Source organism: Ipomoea triloba, chromosome 5, assembly GCF_003576645.1.
Source record: "Ipomoea triloba cultivar NCNSP0323 chromosome 5, ASM357664v1".
In the NCBI taxonomy this organism is placed as follows: domain Eukaryota; kingdom Viridiplantae; phylum Streptophyta; class Magnoliopsida; order Solanales; family Convolvulaceae; genus Ipomoea; species Ipomoea triloba.
This window is the reverse complement of record NC_044920.1, coordinates 1,860,117-1,884,295: the sequence shown is the minus strand read 5'-3', so window position 1 is coordinate 1,884,295 and position 24,179 is coordinate 1,860,117. Positions and strand designations below refer to the sequence as shown.

Below are 24,179 nucleotides of genomic sequence, written 5' to 3'. Positions count from 1 at the left end.
CATATTGACCTAATAAATGGTTACACATTAGTAAAAAATGATAATAAGGGCTATTTTAAGATCTTGGCAATTAAGACCAGTTGGCGACCAACGACACATTTGTCCGTCGCTTATTCAAACAAAAGAAGAAGAAAACGACTAGCTAGTTGCCTTTCTTCCTGAAGAAGATGACCATCCTATAAAGAAGAATGAGGTGACTGATGAATGTATCGTCGGTAATCTAGTCCTGAAATAACTTGCACTAACGATTTTGACCAGTGAATAATCGATTATTAAGTCTAAATGCATAAAATTGACAAATTAATGTATTTAATTGTAACTTTTTAAAGTTCAGGTCCCTATTTTTTTCGTATAAAGTTTAATGAGTTATTTAATTATTTTTATTTTTAGTAGTATTTTTTTAACTTAGCCTCCCTTCAGGAGTAGTAGGGGCAAATGTGTAATGATTCTTTGGGTTGAAATAGATTGAGAAAGTATATAACAATGTTATCTTATAAAGAATTTTTTTTAGAACTCCTTATAAAGAATTGAGTGTTAAAAAAAAAAGAGTTAATTCCATTTTTGGTCCTAGATTTATTGGTGACATTTTACTTTTAGTCCTTTTTTATCAGAACATCCACTTTTAGTCTTAGTATTATTGTGATATGACCAGTCTTGGTCCTCCATCAATAAAATCGTTGAAATTTCGTTAAATACAAGGACATTTAGATCTTTTTTATACAAAGTAGGTTGACCCACTATATTTTTTATGTTTATTTTTTTGAAACAATTCATAATTGAAGATCAAAATGCCGTTAACAAAATTTAAACTATTTTGTTGATAGAGGACCAAAAATAATCATGCCACAATAATATTAGGACCAAAAGTAGACGTTTTGATAAAAAGGACTAAAAGTGGATACCTAGAACAAAAAATGAAATTAACTCAAAAAATAAAGGGCATGTTTGGTTATCGGCGGATCCACCAACTTTGACGTTTTGACCAAAGTGTTTGATCAACCAACGGTTTGCAAACCGTTGGAATCCCAGCGTTTGGGATTGGCATTTTGAGGAAAGAGTTTACTTTTCTCAAAACGCCCTTATTTATTAAAAAAAAAATTAACTACCATTAATGAGGGCTCCTCTGGCGTTCTGCCCATCGAATTTTCAGATGGACAGAATTAGCAAAGTTAACTGGAGCCTTGAGGCTCCTTTATAGGAGCATCATGGCTCCAACTTCCACTTCTCCCACCAATGTGGGAGAAGTGGAAGATAAGGGAGCCGCACGGCTCCCCTTGTTCTTTATCTTTTTTTTTTAATTGTTTATATTTTAAAATGTTTGCTTTAATTTCTTTGTAATGTTAATTATTATTATTAATTTATTATTATTATTATTATTATTATATGTATACCCTTTTGGTCATTTTACATGGTAACCGCTAATCTAAACAGTTAATTTTACCAAACATCTTTTTACAAACCGTTGATACAATTCGCTGGTCAAACTCGCTAATACAATCCACTTTTTGATAATCACTAACACAAAACCGCTGATAACTAAACAAGCCCAAAAAGCCTCCGGGGTAATCATCACCGTTCATATGCCAACTCATCGAAGATTAAAAAATCAGTTGCTATTTGTACCCTTCTCTTTTGAATACACGGGGTAATATAAGAAGTGCACCACTGGCTGTGGTGGAGCCTCCCCCCGTCTCCCATGGTTGGCTATCCCAACAATCTCTCTCACAAAGCCTCCGCTACAGTCAATGGTATGAACTAAAATCTCCCCCTTACCCACGATTCTTTCATTTTAATACTTGGGCCTTCCTGTTTATGCCTAATTTCTGTCTTTCCTGTCTTTTGTAATTTTGTTTGCTTTGCTTTATGTGATTCTCTCTTTCCTTCCCATCAAAGAAACGTAAAAGCATACCAAAAGCTGCTCTTTTAGTGCTCCTTATTCTTGGTTGAAAATCTTGCAAAACTGGTCAATGGATTTGGGAACTAGATAAAGTTTCAATCTTTGGTTCAGATTGATGATGATTGATTGATCTTATCACTCTGATGTTCTTTGGGTGTCTGCTCCATCAACCTTGTTTTTTCCCCAGTTTTATTGCCCTCTTCAGCTTAGGGGTTAATCAGTAGTTTGAGTTTTCTGTCTTGATTTTCATGAATAAGGTGTTTTTAATTGTTTATTGTTATGATTTTTTTTGTGTTCATATTTGTTGACTTTTTCTAATTAAGACTGCTATTATTGGGTTGATTGAGTTGAATCTGTATGTACTGTATTAGCAGTCTTTTTCTTGTATCTCTCTGTCATATATCAGTTTTGGGGAACAAGAGTTCAGAGTTTGACAGTCATGAAATCTGTTTCCTGACATTTTTATAGGGTTGCCATTTAGTAGTTTGCTATTGGTTCTCTGAGTGGACCTGGTGATTGGTAATAATTGTGTGTTGTTTTAAAGCTTTCTGATTGTGAGTTGCAGATTGAAGAGGAAATGCACAGAAAATGGTCAGCCTAGTATAGTATTTTTATGTAAAAAGAATTGGGCTCAAGAAAATTTGTAGGAAGAAAGGATGGGTTCCACTGATGTTAGTGAAAATGATGGTAAGGTTTTGGAAAGTAATTCGAATACTGCTCTGCACATTTCTTCGTCTCAAAGAGGGCTCGTGAGTGATGGTAACCCTCAAAAACGATTCGAAGGTGGCTCTATTTCTATTCCGAAGAGGCTGCAGTTCCTCAAGTTTGGGAATTTGGCTTCTCCGTCTGCCAAGTTTCAGCAGATTGCGGAGGAAAGGGATGAGATTTCTCGAGCTGTGCCCTCTTCAGGCAGCCGTCATCTTCGTGAGCGCTTGCATAGGCTCTTTTCGCGGAAAATTGATTGGATGTCTCTTAAGAAACTTTGTAAAGAATGGATAAGGAATCCACTGAACATGGCACTTCTTGTTTGGATCGTGTGTGTTGCTGTCTCTGGCGCAATTCTATTCCTCGTGATGACGGGAATGTTGAACCATGCCCTCCCTAAGAAATCCGAGAGAGATGCTTGGTTTGAAGTGAACAATCAAATCCTTAACGCGCTGTTCACTCTGATGTGTCTATACCAACACCCGAAACGATTGTATCACCTTGTACTTTTGATACGGTGGAAGCCCGAAGACATTTCGAGGCTCAGAAAAGAGTACTGCAAGAATGGCACTTACAAGCCTAACGAATGGGCTCACATGATGGTGGTTGTTTCGCTACTCAACCTCAACTGTTTTGCTCAATACGCCTTGTGTGGGCTTAACTGGGGGTATAAGAGATCCGACCGCCCAGCTATTGGGGTAGGTCTATGTATCTCTGTTGCAATCGGTGCGCCTGCATTTGCGGGTGTTTACGCTATGCTTAGCCCTCTCGGGAAAGAGTACAGTGCTGAGGGCGATGAAGAAGCCCAAGTCCAACTTACGATAGCTGAAAGTAGCAGGATGGGCCAATTGAGGAGAAAATCCTTGGAGAAGAAATTCTCGTTTGCATCCGATGAAGGGAGGAACCTCGAGGCTAGCCCTCGGTGGAGTGGAGGCGTTCTCGACTTTTGGAATGACATTTCTTTAGCATACCTCTCTTTGTTCTGCACATTCTGTGTCTTTGGATGGAATATGGAAAGGCTTGGGTTCGGGAACATGTATGTTCATATCGCAACCTTTCTCCTGTTTTGTATGGCCCCGTTTTGGATCTTCAATTTGGCTGCCGGGACCATTGACAATGACACTGTCCGAGGGGCGTTAGGAGTTACCGGAATATTCCTTTGTGCCTTCGGTTTACTATATGGTGGCTTTTGGAGGATTCAAATGAGGAAAAGATACAATTTGCCTTCGTATAATTCGTGTTGTGGTAAATCATCTGTTGCCGATTGTGCACTATGGCTATGCTGTTGCTGGTGTTCTCTCGCCCAGGAAGTGAGGACTGGAAATGCATACGATATCGTGGAGGATAAGTTCTACAAGAAACGACATGATAATAATGGCGAACAGCCTCCCATTTCACCTTTGCCCCGAGAAGATGGTGCGTTTAGGTCAAGTCCAAGCCCTCCTCCAGACCAAAAACCGAGAAGTACAACACCAAGTCCGAGCAGATTTGCAATGGAAAATCGCAGTCCAGGTAGACACTTCCCCTCTATAGACAATGAACCTAATTCGGGAGGTAGCCATGATCCTATGGCGCCTCCTTCTCCCCCGATTATACAACGAGAAGACGTTTGACACAACGAGAAATTTTGAGCCTCCGTTTGAAGTTTGGATTACAACTTACGAGAGATTCTTGTGTAGACCACATCTGTTGTCCATTGGAATCTTGTATACATCATGCAAGATTGCAATGACGAGCTTACACGAGCTGCACAGATGGGGTTCAACTCGGGACTTTTCTTGGATTACGAGATGTATAGTATAGTAGCCTCGGTTTTCATGCTTCTCATGTTATGTTGTTGTTCTATCGTTTTCGTCTGCATTTTTTTTGGTTTCCATATATAAATGCTGCTCCTGAAACTAGATTGTGTAAATGCATCAGAAGTCAGAACTCCAGAAGAGATTTGAGTGGGAGAAATGTAAAAAACTTTGTTGGATTGCAGAAGGCCTATTCTGATTGCATTGTTTGGTACATTCATAAAGGATACATTTTTTGGGTGACGAGGCAAACCTGTAGCAATTGCCTGAGAATGTGCACTGGGTAAACCTTGCCCATAACTGACCGGTCTTCTAAGATTCGAACTCGTGACTTTGTGGTTACAAGTTTGTATCCTTAGTCATCTTGGGCTCTTGGCTGGATTAGTTAAGCTAAACTCAGTGAATTTAGGCATGTGCTAGGTTAAAGAGTTTTAGGTCAAACATTCTTCGAATAACAGGCAAACAGTGCGATGACGGCTTAAACGAAATCTGAATTACTATTATAGTGTGCTAGGTTAAAGAGTTCTAGGTCATACCCTTCTCGAATAGGGGCAAATCGCCAAATCCTATGACGATCATAACTGAATTCGAATTTGTGTTATAATGTGCCAAATTAAAGAGTTTTAGGCCAAATATTAAGTTAAAGTCAAACTCTGATCCGAATCCAAATTAATGTCATAGCATTACAAATCCTATTTTGATTGAGACTCCTTGCGCAATCTTATTCTGGTCAATCGTATAAGTGTTTTTTTATTTTTTTGGGTGTTTGTGTGTGTCCAGCCAACTAAAACAATTTGCCAGATTTCAATTTTCATGCAGAGTTCTATTTTATTTCTTTCAAAAAAAAAAAAAAAAGAGTTCTGTTTTACAATACAATGAACTGTGAACCTAACAAAAAATAATTATGAATAATGCACTATACAACTAATATTCCAAAAAAATCAAGTGCACACAAACGTTCTAATCAAGTGATATTTGAGATGTTTACTAAAAAGGGGTGATATTTGAGCATTATTACATTTGGTAAGTAAAAATTTTAATAATCGGTGCTATATGATAAACGTTTAACTCTAAGAAGTTGAATACTAAAAATAGAGTAATTTTTGTTTGTGTACTTTTATTATAGTGTGTTTCTACATTAGCTTTTGAACTAACTAAATGACCATACGAATGATGCAATACCATTATCTCTCCAAAAGTCACCAGCTCATATCCTCCTGTCATTGTCAGCTTAACCATTTAAGAGGCATAAAAAATAAGAACCGACTTAATTTTCCTCTATAAAAATTTAGTCTAAGAAGTTGAATAGTAATGAATAATCGATGCTCGTTTATACATTAACTCCTGAACTAACTAAATGACCACGTGATACCCTCATATTTACAAAACTCACTTGCTCATACCCTTTGTTAGCCTTACCATTAACTTAACCATTTAAGAGGCGTAAAAAACGAGAATAGACTCAATTTTACTCTATAAAAATTTGACTCTAAGAGGTTGAATACTAATTTAATACTCATTTATTATACCGTGCCTATACATTAATTCTTCTCCTAACCTATACATTAATTCTTGAACAAACTAGATGACCACGCGATACCGTCATATATCCAAAAGTCACTAGCTAATACAGTCATACCCTTTGTTAGCCTTACCATTAACTTAAGAGGAGTAGAAAATTGAGACAAACTTGTAATTTTTGCAAGTTGAATCAAACATTATAAAATTGAATATTTGCAAGTTGCCAAGAGGCAATTATTTTATTTATTTTTATTAGAAAAGAGGGGGGAAACCCTGAGAATTATTTTATTTATGAGTATATGCTTGTAGAGTTATGGTCTATGGATAATACTATAATAGAAGACTGTGCTGAGTGCCACCCAACTATGAAATTGATTTTTTAAAAATACTAATAAATAAAAATCTAATCCTTTTTTTTTTTTTTAATTGTCTATTCTTTCTCCCAACCATTACCAATTTCTTTCTTACCCGCAATCCCTAATTCAAACTTTTTTCTTTTAAAATTATTTATAGTAATTTTTTTTGGTTTTTGTTTTTGTTTTATGGGGAAATCAGTTCCTTCTCCAACTAAGCTTCAAGATTTTGCGAGAATTATCGGCTCAAACACTCCCCGCCGCCGCCCCACCCAAGTCAAACCCGTATCCAGAACCCGCTCCGTTTCGCCGCCCGAAGGACCCAAGCTCAAGGGCCTTGTCGTAGCCGTGGAATCGCCATCGTCGGAGCGCCGACTGAGGAGGAACAAGATGGAGGAGGAGACTTCCAACGGAAACTCGTCGGAGGAGCAGCAGCGCCTGCGGAGGATACCACTGGCCGACGTGGTGGCGGATTGCGTCAGACGGTGGTTCCAGGACACCCTCAAGGAGGCCAAGGCCGGCGACACCTCCATGCAGGTGCTTGTGGGTCAGATGTACTTTAGCGGATATGGCGTCTCCAGAGATGCCCAGAAGGTGTTTGATTCTTTTCCCCACTGAATATATATGGTTATATCTGAAATTTCTGCATATATAAGCTTTGCTTTTTGCTTATTTCTTATGCTTTTTGGATGGTGATGGGAAAATTTTAGTAAAAGAATATTCTTTTAGTCGAAAAGTTGAGTCTTTTGAATTGTGATTGCTAACATCAAAAATATTTTATAAAGTTGTAACCCTTGAATTGAGTTTAAAGGGAAGAGGGAGGTAAAGTAGTGATTTTTAGGTTTGATTTCTGTTGGAATTGAATTGGTGCTTATGTAATGACAGTTCTTGGGATATATATCATTCTTTGGTAAAGCGATTTTGAGTTCAAATCTTTATGATTTTGTGTACAGGGAAGAGCATGGATAAGTCGGGCATCCAGGACTCGGTCTTCAGCATGGAAAGTTAGTGATAAACGTCCAGGTGCTTGGAATGTCCCTTTTGCTGACTTTATTTGTTTTAGGTTACTTTCTGATCTCTAATGTGTATGGTAATTTGTGTTCTTTCTTAGGTTACAATGTTAGTGATTCAGATTCTGAGGATAATGCTGGTGAGGCTAAATAAGAGAAGATGCACTTGCTCTTCAAAAAAAAAAAAACAATGGCATTGTGAGTTATAATCCCATTTGCTTCTTTTCTTTCTCTTTTTTGTGTGCAAGCCTTTGTTATTGTCTGGTTCAGATTTTTGGCAATGCCTTGTACCCTTGTCTGCATAGTCTACATGCTAGGGTATCTGATTTTCCCCATACAATGATTTTACTCCCTACTCTGCGTTCTAGATTATCTTGTGGATTCTCAATTTGTTCATGTCGTAATATTTTGCCTGGCTGTTCTTGAGGTATTCTCTCTTTGTTTGTCCGAATAGATTTATTCATTTAGCAATGTTACCCATGACTACTATATTTAGTTGGGATATATCATACCCATCAGGAGTCTTTTTGTGATGCAGATACAATCTTGAAGAGAGATGTAGTTTTGCTTTTTTTGTTTAGTAATTCAATATATATTTGGTGCTTAGCCTAAAACTTCTTTGCCCTAGGCATCTAAGATGTATCATCCATAATGAGCAGTGCTGTAAAACTTGGCCTAGGTGGCCACCTAGGTGCTATGCGCCCCTTGGCCAAAGCGAATTAGGGCAATTTGCCATTTTAGGCAGTCAGCCAACTAGTTGGCTGATTTTTTTTTGAAGGTTTGTTTTGCACAAAACGGCATCATTTTGAGCAAAACAAACCTAATCTCAAATTCACCTTCATAGCAGTCCACTTTCGCACTTTGCAGCACAGTCTTTCCATTAGAAAGTAAAGGGAAGCCATCCTTCACCCCAATTGATAGCAGTTTGATCACGATAGGTTCTTGATCTTGTGATATTTGGTGCTTAGCTTTAAACTTCTTTGCCCTAAACCATCTAAAATGTATCATCCATAATGAGGAGAGAACCTTCATAAGATTCATGTATTATATTGTAACTCAGCATATCAAAGTGTCTCTTTCTGTTGAATATCTAATGATCGGTACTGGTAAATCGGTCGTGGCAGTACACCATCATTCTTGTCTCTTAGGACAACCTTACATGATAATGAGTATAATTTTGCTAGTTCTCTTACTTTTTATGTTAAATAATCTTGTGACTTTAGTATGTGAAGAGAATTTGGGTGATTGGATTTAGCTATTAACTAGCTTGTTGGGTTGAAGTGGGTAAAGATCTGTACCATAATAGAAATCTTTTAATGCTTAATTTAGAGAATAAGTACTTTTTAGTCTCTAGACTATCGGTTCATTGCCATTTTTCATATGTGCAACATTTTGATTAAAGATGATGAATTCCAATGATGACCAAAAGTGTCCTTTTTATGGTAGTCTAGGGATAATACTGATGAGAGTTTTTAAATCCTGGTGTCAAATGTGGCAATGCACAAATAGTCTAGGGAATAAAAGAGGCCTTATCTCCTTAATTTAGGAAGCACTCATGATATGCCATACTAATTAAAGCTGCTTTATTTTGCAGTGCAGTGTATTTCATGCAGCATCACCGACAAGCTGGCAAACTTGTGTCATATCGCTCTGCTGTTGAACCTCAAGTTCAATTTTTTTTTTCCTTTTGATTTTTCTTTATATTTCTCTTGCTTGTTATCCATCATATCCATATCATCAGTGTATCCATGGAAATTTGACAAAGTGTTTTCCCTTCTCTATTTATTGGTTTCTCCGTACTCTTGATGAATTGTGTTAATGTGTTATTCCTGCCCAACTGGAAAACTTTTGATTTTTATACTTTGTTTAGTAGATTGATGATAATATTTAGTGCCTGCATATTCTTTAAATCCCGATGTCATTTTATTCTCGCACGATAACAATTTTCTCATGCTGCACAGTCACTAGGAAACACAAGAATTTGATACATTATTGTTGAAACATTGTTTTGGATTGTCATTGGTGTTGTTGCTTTGAACTAGATGCAAAGTTTACAGTGTACATGATTTAGAAATAGCAAATGCTTAGTGACATGGAAATCTATGTATTGTCTGTCTGTGTTTGTTGATCGTAGGATTGTCAATACATTAGTGATGGTTGTTTTCGCGTCTGTCTTTTCGCCATTGCCATGGCATCTCTGGGTTCTTAGATGCCCATATACCTATCTGATTTGCTCGAGCCTCTTTCTCCCACTACACCACAGAGAAAAACAGTCAGAAAATGGCTTTACTCCATACCCTAGTTGCTCGAGCCTCGTTTTAGAGTTTCTGTGCATCATAGTGGAAGATAGATCAGAAGAATTACCTTGTCTAATTCTGGGCGTTGATCGTAGGCGGTGTAATGCCATGCTAGCCCCTTTTTTAGCATGACTTCCTAGATAACCAAAAAAGTTGGATAATTCTTAGTTAAGTTGTTGAAAAACGACTACTGGTTAGAGGTGTAAATAAGTCGAGCTGAGTCTCAAAAAGGGTTACCTGTACAAAGGTGCCATTGCAGTATATATCTCCTACACTACGGCCGTAGCGATCCACTGTAAAAACCAGGACTCTTAGGCACTTGCCTTGCACAATCTTGACAAGTTCCTCCTTGGCCTCTTTTCCATAAGGCATTTTGCTTTCTGGTGCATCTATTCCCCTGTTTCATATTATCATGTCATTCAACCCACAATGGCATCTTATGAAACATAGCAGAAAAGTTTGTTGTCATTGTCATACCTTAATCTGATCCTATATTTCCTTGCAAGAACTTCCTCATTGTTAACCTGAATCACCCTACAAACACAAACACAATATTGGGTTCCACGGAGCATTGCAGACAATTGAATGATGGTTTCTGTCTTAACTATGTTAAGCTGATAGCGAGACTACACATTTATGTTTTATATATTATATGCTCAAACACGGACCTGTATCCCGAGTCAATGATCTGCTTGTGTAGCTCGTCTGCTCGTGCATAATCCTTTCGGGCGCGTGCCTTTGATCGCTGAACAGCAGCAGTCTGAACATCTTTTGGAACAGAAGATGACTCTCTGGGATCTGCAGTGCTAACATATACAGTGATTGTATCTCCATCTGCTACTGCCTTTACATCTACCTAATGCATCAAAACCTCTCTTTGATTAAACACAAGAACAAGAATCCATTGCTAAATCTCCATTACAAGGATGAGGCTCTTGGAGATTATAAACAATTCCATACCCCTTGGGAGAGCTACCCCAACACCCTGTAAATCGGCCCCGACCCCAATTGGATTAATCTCATTCCAAGGGTGCACGAGATGCAGATACCAATGCAGTATGTATAAAAAAAAGAAAAAAAAAAAAGAGGAAAAAGGGTTTGTCGGCCCCAACCTCAATTGAATTAATCTCTTCCTGAGGGTGCACAGGATGCAAATACCAACGCAGTATGTAAAAAATAGAAGAGGAAAAAGGGTTTCGTACCGGTAATGTATGTAGTTCAAACTTGAGTCCTTGAGGGTGCGATGGAGGCACGCCATTTGTATGCTCAACCAAAGAGTGAGGAAGAGGAAGGCCATAGAAAGCTAGCAATCCCTGAAAGATGAAATGGGAATCATGATGCATCTACTTTATATGCAAACTATATATAAAACTTGCATTATTACCTCAACATCTGCTTTTTGGTGTCTCTTCAAGGTCTGAATTACAAATCTTGAAGCTTCTTCTGGTGTTTTTGGAGGAGGTTTTGCTTCTCTCCATGCATCGGAAAGCTTTTTATACCTTCAGTCTCATTGAATCAACACTCTCATTATACATGTAAACTACTAATTTTAAACAAAAATATTAGTTCTTACCAATTAGCTTGAGCCTTTTTGGATGAAACAACATGCTGACTCAATCCTTGAGGAACCTTGAAAATAACACAAAGTAGATGATCAACTCAATTAAAGGTTAATTTCATTTTAGTCAAGTGGACTTGGTTAAAAGAGTAACCTTAATCTAGTCAAGTGGGCTATACAAATAAAGTTATACTATATAAGGACTGATTAATTAATTGTTAAGAGAACTTATTTAATTTTCATTACAGGTGTAAAATCTCACTTAGTACACTTGTTATTTCCCGTTCAATGGGAAAAGAATAAGGTGGAATTTGTTTGGTAAGAAGGAAAGATGAATATAATTATTTGGAATAAGAACGTAAGAAGTGATACGAATACTAAAATGCCCCATATTAACAATAATGCCAATCAAGGATAATTTGGTCATTTTCATGATTTTCCCTTATGACACCAAATTAAAATTCTCGTAGGAGAATGTATGAATTGCAATTTCTCAAATTACCAAGTTGTAATTTTCTCCCACCAAACACCGTAATTTAAAATGTCAAGAAATTATGTTGTAAAGGAATTACAATTACATCTAAACAAATAGCTGCTAAAAATACTCCGTATATTACTAGAATCTCAAAAAATCACTTGGAAGCAAGTTATGGAAATCTCAGTCCAAATGTGAAGTAAATTTGCAGAATTCTTAATGAAATTAATAAAGGACTTATTTCGTATACTAATATGAAGCAAAGTTGGTAGAATTGTGTACCTGGGAGTTGATCTCAAAGTTACGGATATCGTGAGCAATGGCAGAGACGCCGGCGGCGGTCGGCGTCGCTCCGTGGTGGCCGGGGGAATCGGAGTCCGCCGCCGGCTTACAACAACGGCCGCACAAGAATCTTAGGGCGTTACCCATTGCTAGATTCTTGATTAATTTTTTTTAAAAATGAATTATAATTATGAAATTTTGAGCTGAACAAGAAGAAGAAATTTTTAAAGATCTTAATGGCAAGAAAAGGCCGGAAGGATGCAGGGTGCTGCTCTGTAAAGGAAAGAGAAGGAAGATGGGTTGGACATGTGGCGTGTTTTCATTGGGTTTTGATTGTTTAAATTACTGACATTTTTAAAGTCAACGGTGTTAAGGTTAAGATTTAGATTGCGTCTACTTTAGGAATACTACTTTTTGACGTTTTTTTTTAAAATAAAAATAAAAATTGATGCGACAATAAAATACTTTTATTCATTAGTTATTTTTAGTGGGAAAATTATATTTTTTGTCCCTAAATTATAAGGTAATTGTGTCATTATCATTTTTTGTCTCTAAATTTTGAGAGATCAAGTTAAGAATACAAGATGGAGGGTTGAGATCTCATCCCCTTAAATTAGTTTGAGAGCTCGTGACTTTCGCAAAGGCATGCACCATATGGTTCATTATATTGATCTACTGACATACCTAATTGCAATATTATCAAAGGAAAGATATAAAACTAAACTGTGTCAAATAATTAAACTAACATAAGAAGAGTCATTGAGAAATGCCTTGCTAGAAGTTTATACAATCCATCTCAATGATAATGTTGTCTAAGCCTTTACTTTTCATCTAGGGCAAGGCTTCTTTACATGTAAGCGCCTGCCAACAAAAGGGTACAGCTCCACTTTTAGCTCTAGTAACCGCTCCATAGTCCACCGTATCAAAAGGAGGGTATGTGTTATTCAGTTATTATTTTTTAAAATAAAAAGAAAAATAAAAAAATGTGGACGTGAGGTGCGAACGTAGATGTTATCTTTGCCTTAATAAGTGGATTAGGATTTATGTGCCGGAAATGAGACACATCAGATCAGATGATTCAGCTGAGTCATTCGTTCTATCCATCCAGCCCCCACGTTCAACTGTTTCACATTACAAAAAATAAAGAGAAAAAAGAATTATAATATTCGAATTTGAGCTCACAAGTATATATAACCATTAGAAATGTCATTATACTCTTTCATTATTTTTTTTTTCTTTTTATATTAAGTATTGCACTATTTGACATTACTTCATAGATGAATTCATCCTATAATCAATTAATAAATATAAAAAATCTTGACATTAACCTAATAGTTCAAGACAGTTGGTAAGCAATTCATAGACAAATTATACCATGGACCAATGTCTACCTTGCATTGTAAACCCTGATCTAAAAATAGCCTTCAGATTCTGTATTTGTAGTTGACAAATTCTGTATCTGCAATTAATAGTTTCTGACTTTGTACTTGTAACTATCATATTATATGTCAACAATTATCAAATTATTTGTTTACATGTACAAAATTGTTAACGGTAGGTACAAGATGTGTTAACTGAAAATATAGAATTTTGTATCAGAGTTCAAAATGCAATGAGCCATGGTCTATGTCTATGGTATAACAATTGCGATTTATAATGCAACTGCAAGGTTGCAGGATTATGAGAGTATGAACCAAACTAATCCGAATTAATCTCATTCCGCAAAATACCATACACTATACCCAGAATATCATTCTTTTTCCCCCCTTCCCATTTTATGGCTTCTTGGGAAGTGGGAACAAGACAATTTGAGCAGAGCTGAGAGGGTGAGACTCTACTCAGCATCTGCCAAGTGCCAATGGATCAACCATATCCGATCCCCAACCTTTGCTAAGAGACGTGCAAGGATCTCCCATTCCAGACAAGACATATCTCACTTACCTTAAAACCTCGTCAACACATCATTTTTCTCTCATGTCTACTTGTTCTTTGTCATCATCAGAAACAAATTAAACCATGAAGATTGGAATTGTTGGTTTTGGCCCTTTCGCGCAGTTCCTGGCGAAAACCATGATCAAACAAGGCCATTCCATAACAGCATCTTCGAGATCAGATTACTCAGAAGTCTGCAAACAACTCGGAGTAGCATCATTCTACAGGTACAAATTAAAAACCAAGTCTTAATAGATTGTCTGTCACACGTAAGAAATTAAGAATGTAATTTTCGTGTAAACTTGGTGTCTGACTTGCACACAGGGATATGGCTGCGTTTTTCGAATCAGACAATGAAGTTATACTGATATGCACATCAATCCTGTCGCTAAAACAAGTTGTCAAGTCTATGCCATTCCATTGCCTGAGACGGCCAACGCTCTTTGTCGATGTACTGTCAGTAAAAGAACACCCCAGAGATGTCCTTCTGCAGGTATGCAGAAGTAACTAAACATTTAAGCTAATAGCAAGACTATAATACATTCATGTGTTATATAGTATATGCACAACGTTCTATTCAGGCTTATAAGTTGTTTTTATCTTATAGCTATATACTTACAATGTCTGAATGTCTCTGTGAAAGGTGTTGCCCGAGGACTCGGACTTGCTCTGCACTCACCCGATGTTTGGACCAGAAAGCGGGCGGGATGGGTGGAAAGACTTGGCTTTTATGTATGACAGAGTCCGGATAAGAGATGAAGCATTATGCTCTAGTTTCCTGCAAATCTTTTCCAGTGAGGTAATTAAGCAAATAAGCACTAGTTCAAGTTTCCACGAAAACTTACCTGTACAGAGCTCTAAGCAATATAGTAACGAGCTGTGCAGGGCTGCAGAATGCTGGAAATGACCTGCGAGGAGCATGATAAACAGGCTGCAAGAAGTCAATTTATCACGCACACAATTGGAAGGTACGTTGTAATCATTGACAACGACCAAACCAATAAATAGGGCTTAACAGATAAAGATATAGAAGAGTACTGCATAACAAATGTCTTACTTGTAAGTAGGATCTTATCAGAGATGGAGGTTGAATCCACACCAATAGACACAAGAGGATTTCAGAAGCTTGTCCAAGTGGTAAGAAATTGTGCATATTGAAATTAAACAGATAAAATCAAGGGATTCTCTAATCTCTAGAAGTCATTTCATCTTCTGGTTGACAAAAGTAGTGTAATGCTATCACAAAAGAGTCTAACTATGTAAACCACTTTCAGAAGGAGACCACTTCAAAACACAGTTTCGATCTATTCAGTGGGTTATTCATTCACAATAGGTTTGCCAGGCAGCAGGTAAAGAACAGTTACCGTTTCTCTGCAACAATGTTGAGACCTCATTGTTGATGCAAATCTGAATCAACAACAATTCAATATCACTGAAATCCATAATCATATGCAGATGGAGAGTTTAGAACTAGCCTTTGAGAAAACCAAACAGAAGCTGCAGGAGAGGTTAAAGGAGGAGCAGGATATGAGCACGATTAACCTTCATTGACTAATAGCATATTTCAATCTTTTTTCAATGTTTATCTTTGTCTAGTGTACCAAAGCAATGTTAGTACAGGTTTAGAGACAGTTCTTAAATGAATATGTTGTTGGTTGCTGGTCCCCGTACCTACATAAGGCCAGGTGTATTATATAGCAGGCTTCAACCAATATAGTTTATACAAACTGAGGTGACAGTTCTTATCAGATGTTGCAACCCATACCATATGGCTTTAACTTATAGCAGACTTCACCCAATTTAGGGCAACTGGGAGAATCAGTGATTGGCTTGCAAATCATAAACCTGTACTTTTGGCCCTAAAGATTTTTGGTTTTGGTAAAGATGTGCCATTGTTCAGTAATTTTACAAGAACTACAGATAAAAGTTTAAAATTCAAAGCATTAGAGCAAAAGAGAAGCAAACAGTGAATTTTATATCATACAAATATACAATATCCATCTGTTATTTACATCACGTGCTTCAAAATGAATGCAAATCTGAAATTTCTGAAGCAGTTTTTGCTTCTATGCAAGTAGACCAAAGTCTCAATGGGCTTAACAAAATTTGGATCTGATGGAATGTATAAATTTTAAATCAAAGATGAAGAACCAAAACTTTTGCTTACATATTATGACAGAAGCTTCCAATAAAGCTGGAAAAGGGAAAGTGTAACTATTGATTCTTGATTTCATCAATATTTGTATCATCTGCGGCAATATTGCAACCAACTGCAGCATTTGAGGATTCTGGCTTAAGCAGGGGATCGGGTTCAGTTGTTCGAGCTTGAAGTCCAGTAAACCGTGCAAGGTCTATCCATTGCTGTTGGGGATGGGAAATGTAAGTATCAATTCATGTTAAGAAAGAAGAGAATAGCAAATATAAGCATCTATGTTGATGTTACCAACAGTGAAATAAATTAAACATGCAAGGACAGGGTTGAAAAATCAGAAGCATGGAAGATGAATGGATATTAAGTTGTATCTACCTGGGTGCCCCAGAATGAGTTGATTGTTCGAGCGACAAAAGATAGCATATTTACAAGTAAAGTCTGGTCAGAGAACTGGTCTGAAATTCGGTGCTCTACTACTCCAGCAATAATCTGCATCATAGATTTATGTTATCTAGTACTCCGTAATACATAATATAAAAAGATAAAAGAAATAGAACTGAACAAAGGACAAAAATTCATTAACAAAGACAGTTCTTAGACTTTTACTAACAAAATCAGGCAAGATTTACATTCTCTCTGGAACAGTAAGACTACTTTTATTAAGTTCTATACAACAGACATTTTCATCCATTATGCCGCAAAGGCAACAAAGCTAACCATGATAATTAAATTAAAAAAGTAAACACAATATGAGCCTTGGTGCAGAAAGAAAGATGAGAAAAGGTTTCAGGGTTAACCTACCTGATACCTCAAATTTGCTGATATTCCCAGAAAAGAGCTGTATACAAGTGCTGTTTTCAGTATTGGAGATCGCTTATTCCGTAGTTCTGTAGCTAGTGATGGGTTTAGTATTTTGCGTACTCCAAACAATATATTGGAGGACGCCACTGCTCCAATACTTGAAATGAATCCTACACCGGCCAATTTAAAACCACCAATAATCACTGATGCTACCCTATGACTCAAACCCCAGTCCTTCCCTGCAAGACTTTTTTGAAATGCATTATCTGGGATGGAATTCAGGAGACCTTTAAATGCTTCCATGCTTTCAGGTACATCAACATCATTAGTGACTGGTAGGAATGAAATTGTAGGGGCAGGAAGCCACACTGTAAAAAAGTCTACAACTATTCCCCTAAAAGTATCTGTTATAACATAATCAATCTCTTCAAAAAAGTTTTCTTTACGCCTTTCATATTGTGCTAAGAGTGTAGTTGTTATTGATATAGCTTCTTCAATAGCTAGTCGATGTAGAAATTTAGGATCCGCCAATAGTCTCTCTCTAAAACCCTGCATCAAAAGAGTTTCTCCATTATTTTATACCCACTAGAGAAGAGAAAAGTTGAATTGGTTGGGGAGAGGTGTAACTGATTGAAGAATACCCTGTTTTTCTCAATAGATGGGAGAATAGATACCTGAAAACGATGAGTTAATTCTGAAATAAAAGGATATTGCTCTAAATCAAAAAAGTTCTGCAACATTTCTGGTGATACAAGTCCCAGATCTAATCCTTGTTGAAGGTCCTGCAAAATATAAAATTTCAATGCAACAATAAGATGGATCAGACCAAAGCTCCTTTTGGTAAATTTCCAAAGACATGCATGACTTGTAACACAAACAGTTTCCTTTGGCCTCATGTCCATAAACAAGACATGTGATTTACTTCCATAAATTTACTTATGACCTCTTCAATGAACCAAACTCTAAATATGTGAAGAAGCCAAACCTAAAGTTTCCCTAGCAAACTCATCTAACAAATTAGTTCAACTTTAATCAATTAGTTTCAACCACAAAACCAGCAAAATTAGGAAATTTGCAGACAGAGTGAAGAGGATTGTAAAAGAGATAGAAGCCTAAATGCCTAGACTTATACTGAGCCATACTGGTGCCACTGTTGGGGTACAAAACCACACACATTTCTGTAAACAAGTTTGGAAATAATTGGTTAGAGAGCGGAGATTAACCAGAACAAGTTGCAAATAAGCTCGACCACACACACTCCACAAAAATTTACATGTAAGATATTGCATTTTGCCTGTGGCCTGGATTATCCATCCCGGTAAAGCCATGGTACAATACAAGGCATATTCAGAATGAAAGTTGCATGGTCAATAACTATACATTGTATTTTCTTAGATTGGGGTAGGGTGTTCCTGAAAAAGGTTTATATATACCCTGAAAGCCTGAACTGCTGTCCTGGAAGTATGCATCATCCTCAAAACACAAATGCATAATAAAAAAACAGTTATCTCCCATACTTCCTTGCAATCCTATTTTTGTTTAAAGGACAAAATGTAACACTTAGAATTTGGTTATATGCAATGAAAAATTGACCCCATTAAAGCATTAAAGATTGACAAAAAAACAGCTTCAAGTATATTATTACAACCAACTTATGAGGTGATGACGCTGATCAATTAGAAACTAACCTGAGGTAAGGCCTCTCGCCTCCTGCCAGCTGCACTCATCACACGTGAAATTTCAGCACGATCAAAGCAATTTCTGCTACAAGGTCGAGCTGCAGAGTACCACAAGAAATCAGCAATAGGTACTTCTCCCTCTCGTCTTATTTGTTGCCTCTCAGGATCAAGTAATATAACAATTTGATTTTTCTTTTGCATCTTCCTTGAAATTCTGGCTGGCACCCCTGTCCCCCTTGATCCATACATTACATGAGTTGCACCTGTGACAACTAAAAGCAAACCAGTGTTTCCATCATCTGCAACAGCTTGTAAGATAGTCTGGGACATAGCATATTCCTCAACCACTCTTGCTTGTGTAGAAAAATATGAGCTTGATTCAAATGGAGTGGACTGATTCGGCAATTTTATATCAATAGATGCTCTGCGTGATATTGAAGTAAAACCCGAAATGAAGCCTGAACCAGCTGGAGGGGCATACTTCTTACGATCTGCTTTAGGAAGGCCACGAATACCCTCTGCTTGAACTGTTCGTTGGACCTAATTAAAAAGATTATAGTATATGAAATCCAATGAGTGTTGTCAACACTTGAAAGTAAAGTAAACATAGCTTAAATCTGTATAAAAGTTAGCATTTTAAAACTTTAAAAGGAGGAACATCTAAGTGGGAGAAAGTTGGAGGCATAGCATAGGAGTATACTTGTGCTGGAATATAGATATTGAGCAACAGATATTGCCATTAATGGTAGAGCTTATTTTCATAATTTCATCAATACTATGTACAAGTAGTGCTTAATATCTTAAACTTTTTTCTGATATTAAACATTGAAAGAGACAAACATTTGAATACCTGTAGTGGTAAACCACATGCAACCAGCCGAACACCATTATCGCGGCAGTAAGTTAACAGAGGTTCATACTCCTGCCACCGCTCAGGCGGCCAATGTGTTACATAAGACCTTAAGCTTTCTTCATCAATTCTGCCATCAAATATAATTGTCAATACATCATTTTTATCAAAGATGAGCAACATAATATTCCATAATCATAAGACAAGAAATAAACTAATTAATCAAATAATCAATGCAGTGAATGTAGTTTGAGATGAAATATTGCACCTTCCAGACATGTACTGGTTCAGCTGTTCTTGTAGGTTAGAAGGAAACGCTTCTAAAGCCAAAGAAATAGGCCTCTCCTCCTCAGCACACCTCTTCTGCAAAATCTTCAAAATCTGAAGCTCCAATTCCTTATCGTCACGGGTCGGAACTTGCTCCGCTTCCCCCAAATACACAATCCGACCGCTCATTAGCTTCTCCAATACCTTCCTCTTGTCCTTCCCCACCGCCAACGGCTCTCCAATCACCGTCGCATCGTAGATCCTCGAAGTTATCACCTCCTCCTTCTCCTCCGCCTTCGGCACGGCCGACGGAGCCTCCGCCGCCGACTGCGGCGCGGTACTCTCCTGCGGCTTCTCGTCCGCTCTCGCAACCGCGGAACGGAGCACGCTAGCTCCGAGAACGAGTAAAGGCGTGACGAGCACATCTCGCCTCCTCCTCCTCGTCGCCTCGCTACTCGAGTCGCTCTCCGTCCGAGCGTCGCCGCAGCGGACTGAAAACCTCAAGTGGCGCGGAAAGTCGCGGCGGTGCTGAATTTCCGGCGGGTGAAATGGACGGCGGTTGAGCGGAGTTGCATGGTGGAGGTTGAGTGACCTGAAAGTGATGCCACGTTGAGCGTGGTGGGGCTTCATTTCCAGATTTCGCCCTGAGATGACCGTTGCGCGTTCAGGTCTACCAATCAACCAATCCAATTTTAGTTCTCAGCCTTAAAAATATTTTCTGAACAAAACCCAAAATAATAATAATAATAATTTTTCTGAACAATAAGAATTGTTCTCTGGATTTTTGTTTTCCTTTTTTTAATGTACACATCTCATATTCCCCATCTCCTGTCCACATATACATCCATATCATTTCAATTCTTTTACGTGTACTTTACAACTTTTTCCAATGTCACGCTTAAAAGTGTATTATTTACTAAAAATAATAATGAATAATTATGTGCCATCCTGATTTCTATTTCAAATTGCAACTATTATACCATTATTAGGGTTACCTTGCAAGGTGGACCCCTGTTCTTACTGCATCAATTGATGTGTATTTTAGTATTAGAATTGTGAACTTCTATAATATAAATTGTAATATAAATTGTGTTTCTAAGTCAAAACACATAACACATAGTACAAAAAAAAAAAAAATCAAAACACATAACAACTAAAGAAATTTGTGAATACAATATTAGACCATCAAATCTTAATATGTTAATATTGTGTGACTGCAGTATTTGAAATGAACTTGTGAATACAAAACAAGGTATTGCGTGTTCGTAATATACAAATTGTGAATTTTTAAAAGACAAATTGTGAACATTTAGTATGTAAATTGTGTATAAGTCTGGATTGTAAAGTAGACTCGAGTCCACATAATAATTATTATTTTTGAATAAGGGTCCACATAATAATATACATTCAAATTGGTGGTGCAATGGTCTTAGATTTTTTAGACTGAAAATGTTTGAGGATGTATATAATAGATATTATATTATAGAAAATCATGAGTATTTCAAAAATTTAAAAAATAAATAATTATTTAATTTACATGATTTTTTTAGTACAAGAAAAATAAAAATCACATAAATCAAGAAATTTATTCTGACAAATCTAATACTAGTAAAATAGTTATGACTTTTAAACAATTTATAATTATACTCTTTTTTTTTTTTTTGAAAAGTTTTTTTTTTTTGGTAAATTTTTGAAAAGTTTATAATTATACTCTTAAAAAGGAAAATTGTATTTATACTAGTACAAAACTACATTTATTTTCAATATGGGACAAATGATACTTAAAATATTATAATTTCATTTTTTTTCACCTTAAATAGATATATTAGGTAATCAATTTTTCATTCACTAATTATCCATTTTTTCAGGTATAATATATCAAATTAAATATTTGACTTAAAAAAATGTATCCACTTTGACCCAACTCAAATAAAAAATGAACCTCACTCAAAATGACCACTTTAAATGTTATACATAATGAGGTAAATCGCGAAATGTGTCTTATTGACGCAAGGTTTGAGTGCTTACTTTTTGTCCCAGGCTGAGATATACTCACGCATTAAGGATTTGAACTCAGGTATTTGTTGGATCATTGCACCACACTCAACCTTTTAATCACTGAGTTATGCCCCGAGACGACTCGATTTCATATATGTATGTTGTATATATGCTCATAGAATGAGATTTTTTTTTGAATATTATTAACTTTATTACAATATAATAACTATTCTATACTTTCTTTAACTGTTGCAACTCAAAGAGTCATATCCCTACGATTTGATTTTTTTTTTTTTTTTTACAGAAGTGTTATTTAAACACAATTTGCTTTAACTAGTATGGGATATTTGTTTTCCATTGCCACGAAAATGGAATTTGGAAATTTGTAATTTAGTGAATGATATTGCTTGGTTGGGGGCGGATATACATGAGGCTAGCAGTTGAAGTCCGAGCTGGCTTTTGTGGCTCTCGAAGTAAAACGTGTGTACCAATTTGCCATGCAAGTATGCGTTGATAGTTCCAACTAAAAATCGAATTAAAGAAAATTTCATTAGAAACTCATACATTAATTAATTAATTAATTAAACAATATAAATTACAAAAGCACTACTTTTTTAAAATATTATTTTCAAGTTTTTAAATAAACAAAAAATGACATTAATAAAAATTAGAAAAATAGTCATTTTTAGTACTATTATTTATTTTAGTCTCTTAATTATACTAGAATAACCAACTCAGTCCCTTAATTATACATGTGACACATTTAGCCTCTAAATTGTTTGTTTAGTGGTCATTTTAGTATCTCACCTCAAATAACTATTAAAATTAATGGCGATGGAATGATAAATATTTAAATTCATTAGTTTTCTCCCAAAGCATATATCATAAGTGAAAAACAGATTTTAAGTAAAAAATATTAGGCATTAACTTTTATTTCTTTGTAAATTCATTTAAATACTCCTTATCGAACAAAAATAATCCGGTAGCTAAATGTTTTCAAAATGATTAAGAAAAGCTATGAAAAAGACTAGTAATAAAGTGAAAAAATGCAATACTTTTAAGTCAAGCAAATTTTGATTCTCTTCAACCAAATGTGCAGGGATGTACAAACTTCGGTAGAAAATCGATTAGTTGACCGAACCAAAGAACTTTGGTTAACTATTTTAAATTGATATAATTCAGTTAGATTAATGGTTAGAAATTTTACATAATTTCAATTATTGGTTAATTCGGTTCAAATTGTATGTTAATTGAATTAAACGGACTGTTAACATATATATATATATATATATATATATATATATATATATATATATATATATATATATTCCTAAATATTAAATAATATTAATTTTTATAGGCATTGATGTAATACATAATGTTAATTTTTATTTATAATTTTAAGACTTTCAAAATTTAATTAACAATTTTGGTTAATCGGTTAACCAACCGATTAATCGGAAAAAAAAATTCGATTCAATTAAATTGGTAATAGAAATTCTGGTTCGGTTAACGGTTAAAATTTTTAAATTTTTATTAAATCGCTTCGTTTAACTAGGATGTACATATTTGGTTAAGGGGATCAAAGTTTGTTTAACTTAAAAGTTGCATTTTTTTTAACTTTATTACTAAGCTTTTCTTAGCTTTCCTTAATCATTTTGAAAACATTTAGCTATAGGATTATGTATTACTCATTAAGAAGTATTTAAATGAATTTACAGAGAAAACAAAGTTACGCCCTGACGCTTTTGACTTAAAATTTGTTTTTTCACTTATTTAATATGTGCTTTGGGAGGAAACATATGAATTTACATATTTACTTGATAAGCTCCCAAGATGACTAAATATATAGGTCTATATCAGGGTAGTTTAACAGCTATTTAGTATCTTTTTATGACTAATCCATGATATTTTGTGCTTTAATAAGTTAATCACGTGCAAAGCTACCTTTTGTATGTTTTTAGAATGTTTTACAGGTCCTGGGAGCCACTAGGCAAGGTATATGAGCATAACGAGCAATCGGAGCAGAAAAAAAGTCCCAGGATAGCTAGGAGGTACCATCCACGCATGGGGCCAACATGGATGAATTCCAGTACCCATCCACGCGTGGATGCGCACATGGATGAGACATGCGGAGGAAATTTAAGTAGGGCAATTTTGGGAGGCTATTTAAGGAAGCTAATTAGGATTTTTCAGAACTCTTTCCTTTAGTCTTTTTTTCTTTCTTTTGAAGAGTTGGATCATTAGAGAGTTTTCATTTTGAGATTTACATTTTAGAGAGAATTCCAACTTGGTGGAAGTAGTGAAGAACAAAGATTGGATTGAAGTTTTGTAATTCCATTTACTAGGTGAATTCTATCTTATCTCATTTCCTATTTCTATTTCTATTTTGCAATTTATATTCTTAGATTGAATTAGATTTATGATTTTGAATCCATGAATATGTTGAGCTAATTCTATCTAGGGATTGAGTTGTGTGAATCTATATTTGCTTAGTGTGATTTCTCATTTCTTATTGTGGATTTTGATTCATTTGATGTTGGAGATCTATTCTTGTCTATTGATTATTGATGTGATTAGATCTTGAGTAGATTTGGCCAATCTCT

The 24,179-nt window shown here is 35.9% G+C and overlaps 5 protein-coding genes across 6 annotated transcripts; 3 read left to right on the top strand and 2 right to left on the bottom strand.

Moving 5' to 3' along the window:
* Positions 1-1,661: 1,661 nt before the first annotated feature.
* LOC116019829 lies at positions 1,662-4,618 on the top strand. Its single transcript, XM_031260174.1, has 2 exons — positions 1,662-1,748; positions 2,463-4,618. The coding sequence occupies exon 2, from the start codon at positions 2,554-2,556 to the stop codon at positions 4,213-4,215; it is 1,662 nt and encodes a 553-aa protein (XP_031116034.1). The 5' UTR covers positions 1,662-1,748; positions 2,463-2,553; the 3' UTR covers positions 4,216-4,618.
* Positions 4,619-6,371: 1,753 nt separating this feature from the next.
* LOC116019511 lies at positions 6,372-9,181 on the top strand. 2 transcript variants are annotated; one of them, XM_031259752.1, is made up of 4 exons: positions 6,372-6,866; positions 7,226-7,295; positions 7,384-7,480; positions 8,882-9,181. In XM_031259752.1, the coding sequence occupies exons 1-3, from the start codon at positions 6,462-6,464 to the stop codon at positions 7,434-7,436; spliced, it is 528 nt and encodes a 175-aa protein (XP_031115612.1). In that variant the 5' UTR covers positions 6,372-6,461; the 3' UTR covers positions 7,437-7,480; positions 8,882-9,181. The 2 variants fall into 2 exon arrangements, with proteins under 2 accessions (XP_031115612.1, XP_031115611.1); XM_031259751.1 differs by having other exon boundaries at positions 6,373-6,866; positions 8,877-9,181.
* A 66-nt stretch (positions 9,182-9,247) lies between these two features.
* LOC116019509 (staphylococcal-like nuclease CAN2) lies at positions 9,248-12,169 on the bottom strand. Its single transcript, XM_031259749.1, has 9 exons — positions 11,895-12,169; positions 11,153-11,208; positions 10,964-11,078; positions 10,782-10,892; positions 10,248-10,435; positions 10,057-10,113; positions 9,817-9,976; positions 9,647-9,715; positions 9,248-9,534 (listed from the first exon to the last, which is right to left on the bottom strand). Exons 1-9 carry the CDS (start codon positions 12,039-12,041, stop codon positions 9,430-9,432), a joined length of 1,008 nt encoding a protein of 335 aa, XP_031115609.1. The 5' UTR covers positions 12,042-12,169; the 3' UTR covers positions 9,248-9,429.
* A 1,440-nt stretch (positions 12,170-13,609) lies between these two features.
* Positions 13,610-15,574, top strand: LOC116019510 (arogenate dehydrogenase 1, chloroplastic-like). Its single transcript, XM_031259750.1, has 7 exons — positions 13,610-14,053; positions 14,151-14,319; positions 14,470-14,625; positions 14,712-14,794; positions 14,894-14,963; positions 15,101-15,175; positions 15,282-15,574. The coding sequence occupies exons 1-7, from the start codon at positions 13,911-13,913 to the stop codon at positions 15,375-15,377; spliced, it is 792 nt and encodes a 263-aa protein (XP_031115610.1). The 5' UTR covers positions 13,610-13,910; the 3' UTR covers positions 15,378-15,574.
* Positions 15,575-15,782: 208 nt separating this feature from the next.
* On the bottom strand, positions 15,783-20,301 carry LOC116019508 (protein RETICULATA-RELATED 6, chloroplastic-like). Its single transcript, XM_031259748.1, has 7 exons — positions 19,577-20,301; positions 19,309-19,438; positions 18,468-18,998; positions 17,454-17,561; positions 16,780-17,328; positions 16,354-16,467; positions 15,783-16,187 (listed from the first exon to the last, which is right to left on the bottom strand). The coding sequence occupies exons 1-7, from the start codon at positions 20,203-20,205 to the stop codon at positions 16,041-16,043; spliced, it is 2,208 nt and encodes a 735-aa protein (XP_031115608.1). The 5' UTR covers positions 20,206-20,301; the 3' UTR covers positions 15,783-16,040.
* Positions 20,302-24,179: the final 3,878 nt, after the last annotated feature.

What these genes read in the sequence shown, in the direction of transcription:
- LOC116019829 (XM_031260174.1), top strand. Translation starts at nt 2,554, where the DNA reads ATGGGTTCCACTGATGTTAGTGAAAATGATGGTAAGGTTTTGGAAAGT.
- LOC116019511 (XM_031259752.1), top strand. Translation starts at nt 6,462, where the DNA reads ATGGGGAAATCAGTTCCTTCTCCAACTAAGCTTCAAGATTTTGCGAGA. An exon ending in TCTCCAGAGATGCCCAGAAG is followed by an intron (nt 6,867 to 7,225) that starts GTGTTTGATTCT and finishes TTTTGTGTACAG; the next exon opens with GGAAGAGCATGGATAAGTCG. An exon ending in AGTTAGTGATAAACGTCCAG is followed by an intron (nt 7,296 to 7,383) that starts GTGCTTGGAATG and finishes GTTCTTTCTTAG; the next exon opens with GTTACAATGTTAGTGATTCA.
- LOC116019509 (XM_031259749.1), bottom strand. Translation starts at nt 12,041, where the DNA reads ATGGGTAACGCCCTAAGATTCTTGTGCGGCCGTTGTTGTAAGCCGGCG. An exon ending in GCAATGGCACCTTTGTACAG is followed by an intron (nt 9,716 to 9,816) that starts GTAACCCTTTTT and finishes TTGGTTATCTAG; the next exon opens with GAAGTCATGCTAAAAAAGGG. An exon ending in AACGCCCAGAATTAGACAAG is followed by an intron (nt 9,535 to 9,646) that starts GTAATTCTTCTG and finishes TCTGTGGTGTAG; the next exon opens with TGGGAGAAAGAGGCTCGAGC.
- LOC116019510 (XM_031259750.1), top strand. Translation starts at nt 13,911, where the DNA reads ATGAAGATTGGAATTGTTGGTTTTGGCCCTTTCGCGCAGTTCCTGGCG. An exon ending in TTCAGAAGCTTGTCCAAGTG is followed by an intron (nt 14,964 to 15,100) that starts GTAAGAAATTGT and finishes AACCACTTTCAG; the next exon opens with AAGGAGACCACTTCAAAACA. An exon ending in ATAGGTTTGCCAGGCAGCAG is followed by an intron (nt 15,176 to 15,281) that starts GTAAAGAACAGT and finishes AATCATATGCAG; the next exon opens with ATGGAGAGTTTAGAACTAGC.
- LOC116019508 (XM_031259748.1), bottom strand. Translation starts at nt 20,205, where the DNA reads ATGAAGCCCCACCACGCTCAACGTGGCATCACTTTCAGGTCACTCAAC. An exon ending in AATTAACTCATCGTTTTCAG is followed by an intron (nt 17,329 to 17,453) that starts GTATCTATTCTC and finishes CTTTTGATGCAG; the next exon opens with GGTTTTAGAGAGAGACTATT. An exon ending in ACTCATTCTGGGGCACCCAG is followed by an intron (nt 16,188 to 16,353) that starts GTAGATACAACT and finishes CATCCCCAACAG; the next exon opens with CAATGGATAGACCTTGCACG.